A 12,647-nucleotide genomic window follows, 5' to 3' on the forward strand; every position below is an offset into this window, starting at 1 on the left:
TTAACACTCATCATCCAATTTTATTACTATTAACACTCATCATCCAATTTGTTATAAACATTTTTCTGTTTAAAATAAATGCCGGGAAGCGGACGATAATCAGCTATGATTTGATTACTAATGAAAGTGGACATGTCGTTGGTTTTCATTAATCAGGCTGTTTGATTTTACCTTTTAATTGTTTTTGTTTTACATTTTGTAAATTTGAGGACTTTATTGGATTTGCATTAGTTTAGGATATGAGCTTTGGTAATTACAATGACTTGCTGACAACGTTGTCTTGCTATATTTTATTATAATACTGGGTCATACTGTATGATTCATAACGATAAGTTTTTGTTAAAATTCGACAAAATATGGTCTTTGTTGAAAACGACTTTTTCAAATAAATTAGCAGTCATCAAAATAAAAAGTGGTATACATACTAACCTTGAATTCAAAACTAATAAATAAAAGATAGACATGATAGTAATGAATATAATATCACAAATGCTATCCCGTGTGAAAAATTCATTTAGACGTTTCTTGATCATTCAATTGAATCATCGTGTGCGATATATATATGGGGAATCCCAAAGTTCACTTACACAGAATTATGTAAAATGTTATTACTTTTTAATACAGTGACACAATATTGCAAGTTGTACTGTAGTGTACTTAAAATATAACTGATAGGTACAACAAGACGTTACAAATAAGCATGGCATTGTTACAGAAACTTGTATTAAAGGATTGAAATATACATGATGTAGGGTGTATTGGTTGATTTCCTGTGTCGGGTTTTAACTTCGTACTTTATTTAACCTTTTTAACTTTTTTGCTTTGAGTGACTTTTGATGTGTATTTTTGTAGACGCGTCGGTGTGCAACATTCTAATCCTGTAATATATGGTGAGTTGATTTGTAATGTATAAGTGGAGATTGTGCATTAGTACCAGGAAATTATGCTCTATGTGTGTCACAAGGACAAATAATTGGGGGGAGGGGGACTGAAAAGTAACATACACATCCTCGCCACCTTTCAAGGTGAATGTCGTTAATTGCTTTAACCATATTTTATTTAGACATTAGAAGCACTGTCAATGTTTGTCTGCTCGATGCACATATTAGTTATAAAGGGTGGGTAAACCGAGACGGGAGAAGGGTTAGGGTAACGTTGAACTCCGATAGGAATATAGTTCGTGTTTGTGTTCATGTCATTCGTATGGTTTTGATTTGCTTATAATTCTGCTAAAGATGCAGCGTCAAAACACAATTTGCCAGTAGACATAAAATGTTCTAGGTTTTTCCATTACCTATTTATGCAGTTGTTTCAGTATATATATTGGTTTTGTAATTTGTGTCTAAAATTATCTATTTGTTTTTGTATTTATACACTGTCCTTGAAATCTGTTATATTATGCACTGAGTGAAAAAGAATAATTATTTTAGTGTACTAAATCGTCTCTGAATGGTTTCATATTCTGATATCAATAGCTAGTGGAAAATGTGTATTATTATGAACTAAGTCATATTTGATGACTCATTATTTTTGTTTATTTTTATTTTAGTGTTATCGATAATATAAAGACATTTTAACAAATCGTAAACTATAGAAAAATAGGAAATTAAATAGAACGGAATTGATTACAATGGTATAACAATAAATAAAAACAAATGATATGTATATATTTATAATTACAAAAAGTTCATGAAGTTATCACTTTGAAGTTTTAAAATTTTTAGGGATATTAAACTGTATATCATCTAATACGAAGTACTGTGTATTAAATTATAAAAATTCCCAAATTCATTTGCATTCGGTTATATATATTACATGTACCTTATGCTATTGTATTGCCGAATAAAATGATATGAATACTGAATACCTCTACGATGAGTCATAATTAGCTAGTGTAGATAATTTGATAACCGATTTGTTCTTCTTTGGTCAAGGTTTATTTTATTACAATATATTCTGGCAACAGAGCATTGTCATTGGGATATCTTCCAACTGAAAATACTTATTCGTTTTGCATATACCTTTGTGCATATACAAATGCTATATATGTAGAAAAATACTTTTTAGATTTATGTAAATTTTTCATGTTATGGTCTTACAAAAATATGGCTTTTCTCTTATAGTGGAAAGGACTGTCTGGTGTAACACAGTTTTAACAGTTACACTTAACGCGTTCCTAAATATATATGTTTATTTTTGAAGACTGTATGTTGCCATTTAGATGTCTTCCAACATAGTATTGCCATATTGTTATGCTTATTGATGTAACAATTTTAGGGTTTATCTCTGTATGATTAAATTTAATATGAAATGATATACATGGAGTTTTCTTATTGTTGAAGGCCGTACGCTTACGGTTGCCTTTTATTGCTTACATTCACTTCATTTAAACTTTTGTGGATAGTTGTCTCATTGGCAATCATACCACATCTCCTTATTTTTATATATATACTAGTATGCAAGAATCAAACACAGATATCATTGTACTCAGCATACAATTTGCAGAGTTATACTGTCATATAGTAACTCACTCATGAAAGAGAGGCGAGAGATACCAAAGAAACATTCAAACTCATAAGTCGAAAATAAACAGTTACTGATAACGCCACGGCTAAAAAAGAAAAAGACAAACAGACACACAGACAAACAACAGTACACAAAACACGACATAGAAAACTAAAGACTGAGCAACACGAACCCCACCGAAAACTGCGAGTGATCTCATATGTTTCGGAAGGGTAAGAAAGATCTTGCTCCACATGTGGCACCCGTGGTGTTGCTCATGTTAGTACAAACCCGGTGATAAATCTTAATCGGTTGGTCACATAAAGCACATTATAATATTCGGTCAATGTGCTCTTCATTATATAAAATTCTGCAGACATAAAGATCAGTACATATGAAAATAATAAACAACACAAAATTCAATATCAAAATATACAAAAGGTATTAATGCCCTCGATTCTTCAGTCTAGATAAAACTGAAATTTTGGGTGATTTCCCTGTACCTGTGTTGATTTGTTTAAATGCTTAAGTAGTTATTTTATATTTCGGAATTATAGTAAATCAATTATTCTTAACGGCCGTCGTTTTTTCAAAAGATCAATTTTCCAGTATATTCACTGTCAGCACTTGTAATTAAGTAAACATTAATAGACATTTGTATACAACTATGTCAAGTAGATACCATGCTTCCTGTGTACTGGTATTAATTGTTTTTACATACAGTGTGATCCATAACTCCTGGGCAAATGAGTGCGTATCACAAAAAAAAGAAATTGTATAGAATTCAAATTTATGTAAATAGTTTATAAATAATTGTCTGCAGACAAAAAAAAAATACTACACATCCAAAGCTGACATTGAGTACAAACTTGTTACGAAGAAAACTATTAACACAGTTATAGACCTCATATTTTGAATTACCATTACTAAATTAAGATTAAAACTCGTTCAGTTTAAGTTCCCTTCATATTACACTGCTAAAAATTTGCACCGTCCTAGAAAATTATTTTACTAGAATTTAAGATTGGTCGTCAAAAAGTCGTATGATGCAGTTTTTATTTTATTTTTAGCGTTTAGCTAGCAAATTTGACTAAAAATGCGGATCTAAATTGGCATGCAGTATACATTTATTTTCGAAGGCTGCACTCAACTATAATTTTTTTTTTTATTTCTTTCAAACATCACACATATTTCTTTATTCATTAATCGGAACGGCTAATCATAAAAGCCTTTTGATGATAAATTAAGAAGGGGATATTTTGTGTTTTTCTGGATTCCAACATCATATACAGGACTTGATATAACTTGTATTTGTCGATGTTTAATTGTTTCTTTGTTTTTTGAGTGTTCGTAATTCTGTTTTGAGGTTGTGTTGATAAAATTAGAGGCAAAATAAGGTTATCAGTCGAATAGTTAAGAAATTGGAATCCGACAAAAACCGAAAAGATGACAAAACCGGAAAGTCCGTTGAAACGGCTTTTACATTTAAGAGAAGCATTTATTAAGTTTAATCCTTTGAATATTGTTATTTTCTGAAAAGCAGAAGAGGGTTAGTTGTTGTATTTGTCACTGACATTAAATCGCGGCGGTATTTTGACACAGTTGATTGGTGTACAGATGAAATTTACATCGGCAAAATTGTTGATTGTAACTTAAGTTCATTCGATTGATGATATGCCGAAGGGAAGTTTGAAAATTGTTTATTGACACATAGTTGTTAACATTCCTCATTCCTGTTGGAAATACAGAAACTTCTCAAAGATTAAAACATTTTGCTTAATTTTTTAATTAGAGGTTCAGATATATGAAGATGGCATGTCACTCTATAACCCTCATTTCAGTCAGTGCTTACATTTCATATATTCCAGTGCTGTTGTGATAAAGGCCACTACCGCATCTAGAATGACTGCTTCATATCTGGACCTTTTCTTTGATTGACGACCGCAAACAAAAATCTATGACAAACGCCACATGCTTATTATAATTTTCCAACGTCCATGTCCCAGCTCTCAAAATAAGCATACATGTCTGTGCCATCGTAAAGTGTTTACGTATCTCAATTTATACCTAAATCTCATGCATGTTTACACAATACCGACTTCATGAACAGATGGGTGTCTTGACGGCGGCGGCAGATACCAAAGGGATATTCAAACTTAATAGTCGTAGACAATTTTACAATTACATGGCACAAGTCAAAGAACGACGTAAAGACAAAGGGTATTTACATTGAAATTTAATTTTCTATGTTTTTTTTTATGAAAATGGCAAGTGACCTTTTATCTTGAATTTTTTAAAACTGCACCATTATTTCTTTAGACGACCAAATTAGTCTTAAGGCACACACATATTCGAATCGAATGATATATGATATAGCCGTGTTGTATTTGTATTTGGACGACTATTTCGAAAAATTCTGACTTTGGTCAACGGGCTATATAAGTCATATATATATACAAAACTGTTGGTCACCAGCAATCGTGATGAAAGTTATCACAGAGACAAGTGAAAATCATGAATAGTCCAACCTGTTTATAAAGGTCATCATTGGCGCCAGAGAAAATATGAATTAGGGACAGGCAGAGGGTGACCTGACAAGACAGGTTTCACTAAATAGAGGTGACTATAATAGCAGGTTTGACTGTAAAATGCTTCAAAATTACAACAACAGTTCGGTAACACTGATGGTAGACTATTTGAGTGCTTTATTTGTAAAACAATCAACAAAAACGAAAAACAAAAATGATATACAGCCTCGGAGTAACAGGCATGTGACAGGTACATACAGACTGTGGTTGGGTTAATATGAAAAAAAGAAGATGTGATTTGATTGTTCATGAGACTACTCTCCACCAGAGACCATATGACTTCGAAATAAGCACCTACAGGTCAATGAACGGCCTTCACAACGACGAAAGCCCACACCACATATCTAGCTATGAAAGGCCCCAAAATGACATATGTTAAACAATATAAACGAGAAAACTAACGGCCTGATTTATGTACAAAACAATGAACGAAAAACTAATCAATCATATTATATTGTTTAATATTCTGACATTTTTGTTAAGTCAAAAGTGTTTTGAACTTTACTAGATTGCAAGACACTAGACGATTTCTTGATTTATATGCCTATCTTTTATTTTTAGCTTTGGCTGCCAATTGTGTTGGCAAGCGGGATCAGTGGTAATTTGTTTTAGATTAATTATCTAAAGATGCGTTGAGCAAAGTTTGATTCCAAAAGGCAAGGAAGAATGAAGTTTTATTTAAGTATATGGACAAAAAACGAACCCATTGTACTAGATAAGCTGAAATATTTGATATAGATAATTATAATAATTGAAAAACACAGGGATTGAGAATATAATCGTTATAAAAGAGTTAAAAGTGAGTGAGATAATATTTTAATATGGAACTGTCTGATTTTGGGTCTTGGCGTTTAACAAATATTTGGACAATTGGCCAATCGTCTATCTCAACCTTTTTGGAAGCATTTGATAGATAAACATTTTCAGTCATTATGAAAGTACAGGGACAACCAGTGTTTCGCTTATCTATGTGTTCACCATATGTATTACTTAGATCAGCACTTTGTGCTATTGTCTTATGCAAGTTGTTTTTGATCTTCGTGTCCGTCTGATTATTTAATCGATTTCCAACTGATGTATATATTTCATCTTATATTGTGCTGTTACACGACTGTCCCAGGTTAGACAGGGGAGGGGTCAGCTCTCACAAACAAGTTATCCCCGTCACTTTCTATTTAACTGTGCCAAGTCAGGAACATGTAATGCAGTGGTCGTTGTTGGTAGTTGTCTGTAATTTTTGATTTTTCGTTTATGTTTTTGGAATAAATCAGGCCGTTGGTTTTATTGTTTCAATATTTTCACATCTTGTCTTTTCGCAGATTTTTATAGCTGACTATATGGTATTAGTTTTGTGCATTGTTGAACGTCCTATGGTGACCTATAGTTTAACTAATCTGCAGCATGTAGACTCAGTTTGATACACGTCTTGCTGGGAATCATACCATATCTCCATTTTTTTATACCTAATTTTCAATGAAAATAAAAAACAACACGAAACTTGTTATTGTTGATTTTTCTTCTTTTAATATCAAAACTTGGCACACATCTGTACAAGGCTACCCATCTCTATTTTACCAAATTTAACCAACTGCTTACAGCTTTTTAATTGTCATTTTGTATATGTTTACATAGTCAGGTTTTCTACACATTGATTTCGTAGAATATCAGCCGTGAGCCATAATATGAACCTTTTTGCAGAGCGTTACTTTGTCATGATAACAAGAGGCTGATATTTTCCAATATCTATACACAGAATACCAAATAACCTGTTTATCGTGCTTTTTGTCTTCTTTTTCCTCTCTCGTAGTCTGATTTAAACTAGACAAAAAATTAAGCTTGATTAAGTCTTCTCAAACATTGTGACATCACTATTATATTTTCCGCAGACATTTTGACTTCGTTGATAAGTTTAAAAGTCTACAAGCCGTGTTGCAAGAATTGCGGAGCGACTGAGCAGGGTAAAATAGGCACTGAGAAGCACGATAACTTACAATATTCATGCAAGATTCAGTTTAATTTGAATTGATATCAATATAGCAATAAATGACATTTCATGTCCCTGATTTTTGCTGTTGTCACTATCATAATTTAGTAAAATTTGATAAGAAACGAAAAATGACAACAACAGCGACAATTACAACCACAAGCTTTTAGAAGTAACAGTAAAAACAACCAGTGAAACACAAATGCAAAATAGCTAATGAACATCTTTTAATATGCTGATATAATGTACATGTATATTCTTTCATATTCTCAATTAGAACATTTTGGATGGTTTTTCTCTTCTTTAGCATTTCAGCTTTCATCATGTGTTTGTAGATATGAAAACGTATAGATCGTTATTACTATGTCTTCCTGAATGGATAAATTCAAATAATTGTATTAAAGTAGTTTACTTTATTACTGTTATAAGCTAACAAAATAACATGTAGTTGTTGGTTTGGGGAATATAGTGATCCCTCAAATTCTGTAATTTTTGAATTATCTCTTTGATGCTTTAAACCACCAATGAGAAGATCAAGTATATTATAAATAAGAAATTATATGTTTTTATTATAGATACAAACGTTGTTAATAGTTGCTTGCATAATTGTTTGTATAAATGCAGTTATTCGAAAGTTCTACCGACACCATCATGAGATGGTTGTCTGTTAAGACATATTTATGTTATAGATGGCCACTGACACATGTATGTTACAATCGTCGAAGCCACAATTTCGTCTTCTTTACTCGATTATGACAAAACCGCTTGTAACTCATCAACGAATTCATATTTTCAGTTAGCCACACGATAGATGCAAGTTTTTATAGACACATGATTTCTTTACCCATCTGAAGCAACTGAGGACATCCTCAGATTTGATAGGGGTCGTGTTGCTTAGTATCCAGTTTTTAATGTAGTGCTGGTTTTTTTTTTAACTTGTTTGCCTTTTCGTCGTCTTTCTCTTTCGTATTTTCTTTGTCTTTTCGGCGTATGAGTTTTGACTGTCCCCTTGGTATTTTTTTTTTTTTTTTGATATGTTTTCAACACGAACTGGACATTTGAATAAGTTTTAATCTATGAAATTGTATTTCACTTACGTTTAATGATGTATACAATGCAGAACATTGCCAACAAAAGGACGGAACATGCTGTGACCAGTATAATATGCCAATGAAAAGATGAGTCGTATGCTAATGTAAAAGAAAATAATAACCTAGCCATTCACTTGGTCTTAAGGCAAATTGTCAACATAAATGTGGAATATGCATATGCATATTTAATTTTTGTCTGAATGTTAGATGAATTTAAACCTAACCATACACTATGCTTATTACATATTGTCTTCTCGTCTATGGTATTAAATGGGGCTAAAAGGGCATTTAACATGGCTTGCATTTTCAATTATAATTATGACTGTGAAGTTCATTAATGGATGGAAAATAGTAATTTCTTTGGTGAATTTTACATTGACACTATTGAAATAATTAAAAATGTTCTTTTTTTTTTAAAATCCTTCGGAAATTATAACTTACCATGACACGTTTGTATGTTTTCATCGTAAACGGTAAAATTATAAGATAATAAGGAGCAAACAATTTGCAGACTACCACTGCAACCAACCTCCTGCAGTGGGAAAGTAAAGGACATATTCACGTCTGTAAAATATCCATAAGATTGCAGCTTGGTAACGTTTGCTTCACCTATAACTTTCTCCTGTAAAATTGAGAGACCAACATACATTTCTGAACAAAAGCTAACATATGACAGGTTTCATAGGTATTGTGACAAAATATCTTAATAAAACAAAGACTGTGTGAAATGATCTTTCAATCATGCGAAAGTTCATAATGACAGTGTTGGTGCATTTCGCCTTTTTTGTGTAATTATGGAGTATACATAGAAAAACAAATATAGTATTTTTAGAATAAACTCGTATAAACTTCCTATATTTATTTCTTCTACAATAGATACAAACGAAAACAATGAAAAATGTGAACATAAAAAACCGCTTTCAAAGCTGTTTACCTTAAACAACGTTGTGCAGTTTGGTACTGGATTTACTTTCTCAAGTGATACTTCTATATGTAGCTGGTTTCCACTGGCGGTAGCAATGGTGTCCGTTGTCGTTCTAGTTGGAAAAGCTGGAATCAATTATTCACCAAATAAGGATTAAATGAATGCAAAAATGTATCTGTTTAAAAAGAAGTAAGACTTCTTATATGATTCTCCACGTATTAAAGAGTGTGCTTCGTACATGTCTGTGACAATATTTGAACAGTCTCGTTACTTTATATACTAAAAACATTCAACTATAAACTGCAGTAAGATCTTTGAAGATTGTCTGTATAGATACTGAGATTAATTTTGTTCTCAACTAATTAATTAAGACACAACCAAGTATGTATTGCTATATACCAATAAACACGTATGTTCGTACATACTATCGCTACTTATAATTTGGCATTGCACATGGTCATGTTTTTTGCAAACTGTTCATGAAGCATCCAAACTGAATCCAATGCATGCGTACAAATTGATATTTTAGTCTTGGAAAACATGATTACCGACCATGAGAGACCCTTATGGGTAGTCACTGTCGTGAAACACCTCTATCAATACATGATGTATTCATTTATTGTTATTGGCTTTTAACTACCTTTCCGTAACTGTGAGTTACATACTGTATATCTGATGTCAAGAGTCTTTAACGCAGTAACTACGGTTGTTGATTTCTTCTTTATTTGTTTATCGTTTCTTGTTTTGGCATAAATCATGCATTCGGTCTTCTCGTGTTAATTGGTTCACATGTTATAATTTCGAGGCATTTCATAGCTTACAAACAGTATCTGTTTTGTCCATTGTTGAAGGCCATACGGGGACCTATAGTTTCTTTCATCTAAGTCATTTGATCTCTTATCGATTGGTGTCTAATTGGCTATCAAACCGCATCTTCTTATTTCTAGATTAAAACTTATTTTATAATTAGGTCCTTCAATTCAGGAACAATAACATACGTAACATTTATAAACCTTTTAAACAAAAAATGTTATAAAGAGTTAATACATATATCAGATAGTGCAATGATTGTTTCATTATTGTTACCACTGGTATACTCACAAATCAACTTATTCTGTTCGACAGATAGTGTTTTAGTGTGCACTGCAAATCCACAATGACAAGTGTATTCGTAGCCTAGATCAGATTCATTAAAATGTCGTATCAATAAATCAAAGTCTGGACTTGCATTTCCTGTAATCATTTTATATTTTGAAGTTTTAGAGCCTCCTTTCCAGACAAGTAACTGGTAATGTTGCCCACCGGTCCACTGTCGTGTATCAGGTTCTGTTCTTGAAACATTGCAATCTTTTTTGTCGACATGACACTTTAATATAACGTTTCCCCCAAATATTAAAGGATCGTTCACTACATTCCACGTCACTTAAATATAAAGTATAAGTACATAGAAACATAAATGTAAACTTGCATTGAAAATACACAAATGTGTACTTACATACAATTTTACATACAATTTTACAATCATACATACATACATACATACATACATACATACATAGTTTAGTATGGCGTTCATTATCACTGAACTAGTATATATATTTGTTTAGAGGCCAGCTGAAGGACGCCTCCGGGTGCGGGAATTTCTCTCTGCATTGAAGACCTGTTGGTGGCCTTCTGCTGTTGTCTGTTCTGTAGTCGGGTTGTTGTCTCTTTGACACATTCCCCATTTCCATTCTCAATTTTATACATACATACATACATACGGACGGACGGATGGAAAGACAGACAGACGGACAGACAGACAGGCACTCTTTATATTATCATGATTAAACTTTAACATGTTTTAATTAAATGTCCAGTTTCAATATGAGATAAGATTAGTTTATCTTAAATTAAACTTACATGCCATGACAGTTCTTCCCGTCAACAGCAACACCAATAATACATCGACTAATATTGTAGTATTCATTTGGATCTCACTAAATATAATGTTTATAAAAAGGAGATCATTTTGTTTTTATGCAATATATATATATATATATAACAAATTTGTTATTGTGATTACATTTGAAATTCAATATTTGCATTTTAAAAGAAAACATTTAATAATGTTAAGATTAAGTATACTCTTTCCAATTGAAATACATTATTAGATTTATTCAAATCATACTAAATATCACGGATACGCCCATATATCGTTTACCTTATATGATATGATAAATAAAAATGAAAGACAAGGCGCTGTCATGTCAATCATTTGTATGTATATCCTAAATGATCATTATCAAGTACCTTTATTTAAAGTTGTAAACAATTTTCCGACAATAACATACACATTTGTTGCAAGTAGTTAAAGGGAAGGTGGGACATTTGTGAAATTTGCTATCAATTTAGAGGCATTTAAACTTTTGTTAAACGTATTGCTCAGTCATCAATGTTTTGTACGAAGTATATTTTAGACTTCTGTTTGTCTTTTGTTTAGTGTCTTTGGTTATAAGTTTGTCGGTTCTCATCGACTTATGTGTTTTAATTCTCATTTTAATATCCATCTTAAAAGTCATTGTAATTGATGTACCAACACATCATATTGAAATATACTTATCCTGATTTGTAGTACATAAATTGCATGTAGATATAAATAAACGAATGTCTCAATGTCACAACTGCGTTCATTCAAGGAAATAAATAAGCAGTCCAGTAGTTATATAGGTACATTAGGACTCAACAATTTAAAAATAGATATATTTGAAAAAGATTTCCATAGAATTCGAATATAATTATTATAGATATTAAACATCATTTGCATTTAAAATAGTAAAATACATTATTGAAACTTATAAAAAAACTGTTGTTCAGTGTTTAAAAATACAATTTAAGGTAACAAACTTTAATCGGTGCTGCTTAGCGTTATTATTCTTTTCTCATAACATAGAAGGAAAACGAAACATGCACAAAGAGCATAAAATTACGTTTTACAGTTTTTAACTAGATGTAAAAACAAACGGGATGTATCTGCTTTTCTTAAACAAGACAGTATTAGTAGATTGTTTTCTATTTATAAACAATAAAACAAGCTCAATTACGTTAACCAGTACTTCATTTAAATAATCAAATGAATAATAAAACCTTATTCTTCAACAAGTGAAAAGAGTAATGATTAATTTGAATATATAAAAATATTGCGATTTACATTATGTTATTGACATATATACTGCTATACGACCCTCTTAAATTGAATTGGCTTACCTTTATAGTGTTAATACTCTGTTCTATGTTTATATTACCTGCATGGAAAACATCAAATAAAACTTAACAGAAATTTAAAATAGATAACTATATAACATTACAAGACCATTAAAATTTTAAAAATGTATTCTTGTTGATGCCAAATATTTCGTTTTGCATGCTTAATTATAGATGATGACACCATATATAATCTATTTCTGTAAACAATTATTGAATTAGGTATGTGAGGACATGCTAGGGACTTTTAACAAATTACATAAAATATATTATTTGTAATGTTGTGTTTTGCACCTACTATGCTACTTCCT

The 12,647-nt window shown here is 31.5% G+C and overlaps 1 protein-coding gene across 5 annotated transcripts in view; it reads right to left on the reverse strand.

Annotated features, from left to right (window-relative positions):
• Positions 1-12,483, reverse strand: part of LOC127710946 (uncharacterized) — a 32,424-nt gene extending 19,941 nt beyond the window's left edge. Inside the window, exons 1-7 of one of the 5 annotated variants that reach the window (XR_007986410.1) lie at positions 12,340-12,469; positions 10,996-11,072; positions 10,195-10,515; positions 9,103-9,218; positions 8,610-8,790; positions 8,175-8,267; positions 6,592-7,448 (exon numbers count right to left, since the gene is read on the reverse strand). Coding sequence is in view for 2 of the 5 variants with exons in the window: in XM_052216904.1 (XP_052072864.1) it covers positions 10,195-10,515; positions 10,996-11,062 (388 nt within the window). In the remaining 3 variants the exon portion in view is untranslated. Of the gene's footprint in view, positions 1-6,591; positions 7,449-8,174; positions 8,268-8,609; positions 8,791-9,102; positions 9,219-10,194; positions 10,516-10,995; positions 11,073-12,339 lie in introns of those variants that run through there. The other 4 variants (XR_007986411.1, XR_007986412.1, XM_052216904.1 and 1 more) reach the window with 4 other exon arrangements.
• Between the last annotated feature and the right edge of the window lie 164 nt (positions 12,484-12,647).

This window comes from Mytilus californianus, unplaced genomic scaffold, assembly GCF_021869535.1.
Source record: "Mytilus californianus isolate M0D057914Y unplaced genomic scaffold, xbMytCali1.0.p SCAF_8, whole genome shotgun sequence".
NCBI lineage: Eukaryota > Metazoa > Mollusca > Bivalvia > Mytilida > Mytilidae > Mytilus > Mytilus californianus.